At 64.6% G+C, this 613-nt stretch overlaps 1 protein-coding gene across 1 annotated transcript in view; it reads left to right on the forward strand.

Moving 5' to 3' along the window:
• Nucleotides 1-419: 419 nt before the first annotated feature.
• The window catches only part of AQP8 (aquaporin 8), a gene marked incomplete at its 5' end in the record, with an annotated part of 1,343 nt that continues 1,149 nt past the window's right edge, over nt 420-613 (forward strand). Inside the window, one exon of the mRNA XM_009701293.1 lies at nt 420-598. Within this exon, the coding sequence (XP_009699595.1) occupies nt 420-598 (179 nt within the window). The remainder of the gene's footprint in view (nt 599-613) is intronic.

A 613-nucleotide genomic window follows, 5' to 3' on the forward strand; every position in this document is an offset into this window, starting at 1 on the left:
TGGAGCGGGGAACGACTCTCCTTCGTGAGGCTTTGCCCCTGGAGGAGCTGCTCCAGGGAGCGCTGGTGGCCGGGCTGTGCTGCTGCCGCAAGCAAAGCTCTGGCTGGGCATTGGTGTAACTGGGGGGGGGAGCGGTGTAACCCCCACTGCACCAGGGCCTTGGGCAGGGCTTCGGTGCACTCCACAGCCCGCGACACCCTGCAAGGCCGGGAGAGACCTCTTCTCCCCACACCTCCCCTGGCAGAAGCACCTGGGGGGCTCTGGAGACCCAGCCCCAAACCCTGCCCTTGATAGGGCACCAGGGCAGCTCCTGGCCCGGCAAAAACTGTAGGGGGGGCTGGGTGTCCAGCATGAAGGTGCTGCTGCTTTGAGGCAGTAACTGCAGAGAAAGGGAATGGCCGGATTCTGCTCTCCTGCAGTGCCTAGCACCTTCTCATGGGAAGGACCGACGCAGCATCTGTGGCTCCAGCCCAGGGGAGCGCAGCGCTCGAGCGTGTCCTTGGCCATGTGGCTGGTCGGTGGGCTGAACATCACCATGCTCATTCCTTACTGGGTCTCCCAGCTCTGCGGAGGGCTGATAGGAGCCGGCCTGGCAAAGGTACGGATACCCGGG

This window comes from Cariama cristata, unplaced genomic scaffold (assembly GCF_000690535.1).
Source record: "Cariama cristata isolate BGI_N322 unplaced genomic scaffold, ASM69053v1 scaffold23835, whole genome shotgun sequence".
In the NCBI taxonomy this organism is placed as follows: Eukaryota; Metazoa; Chordata; class Aves; order Cariamiformes; family Cariamidae; genus Cariama; species Cariama cristata.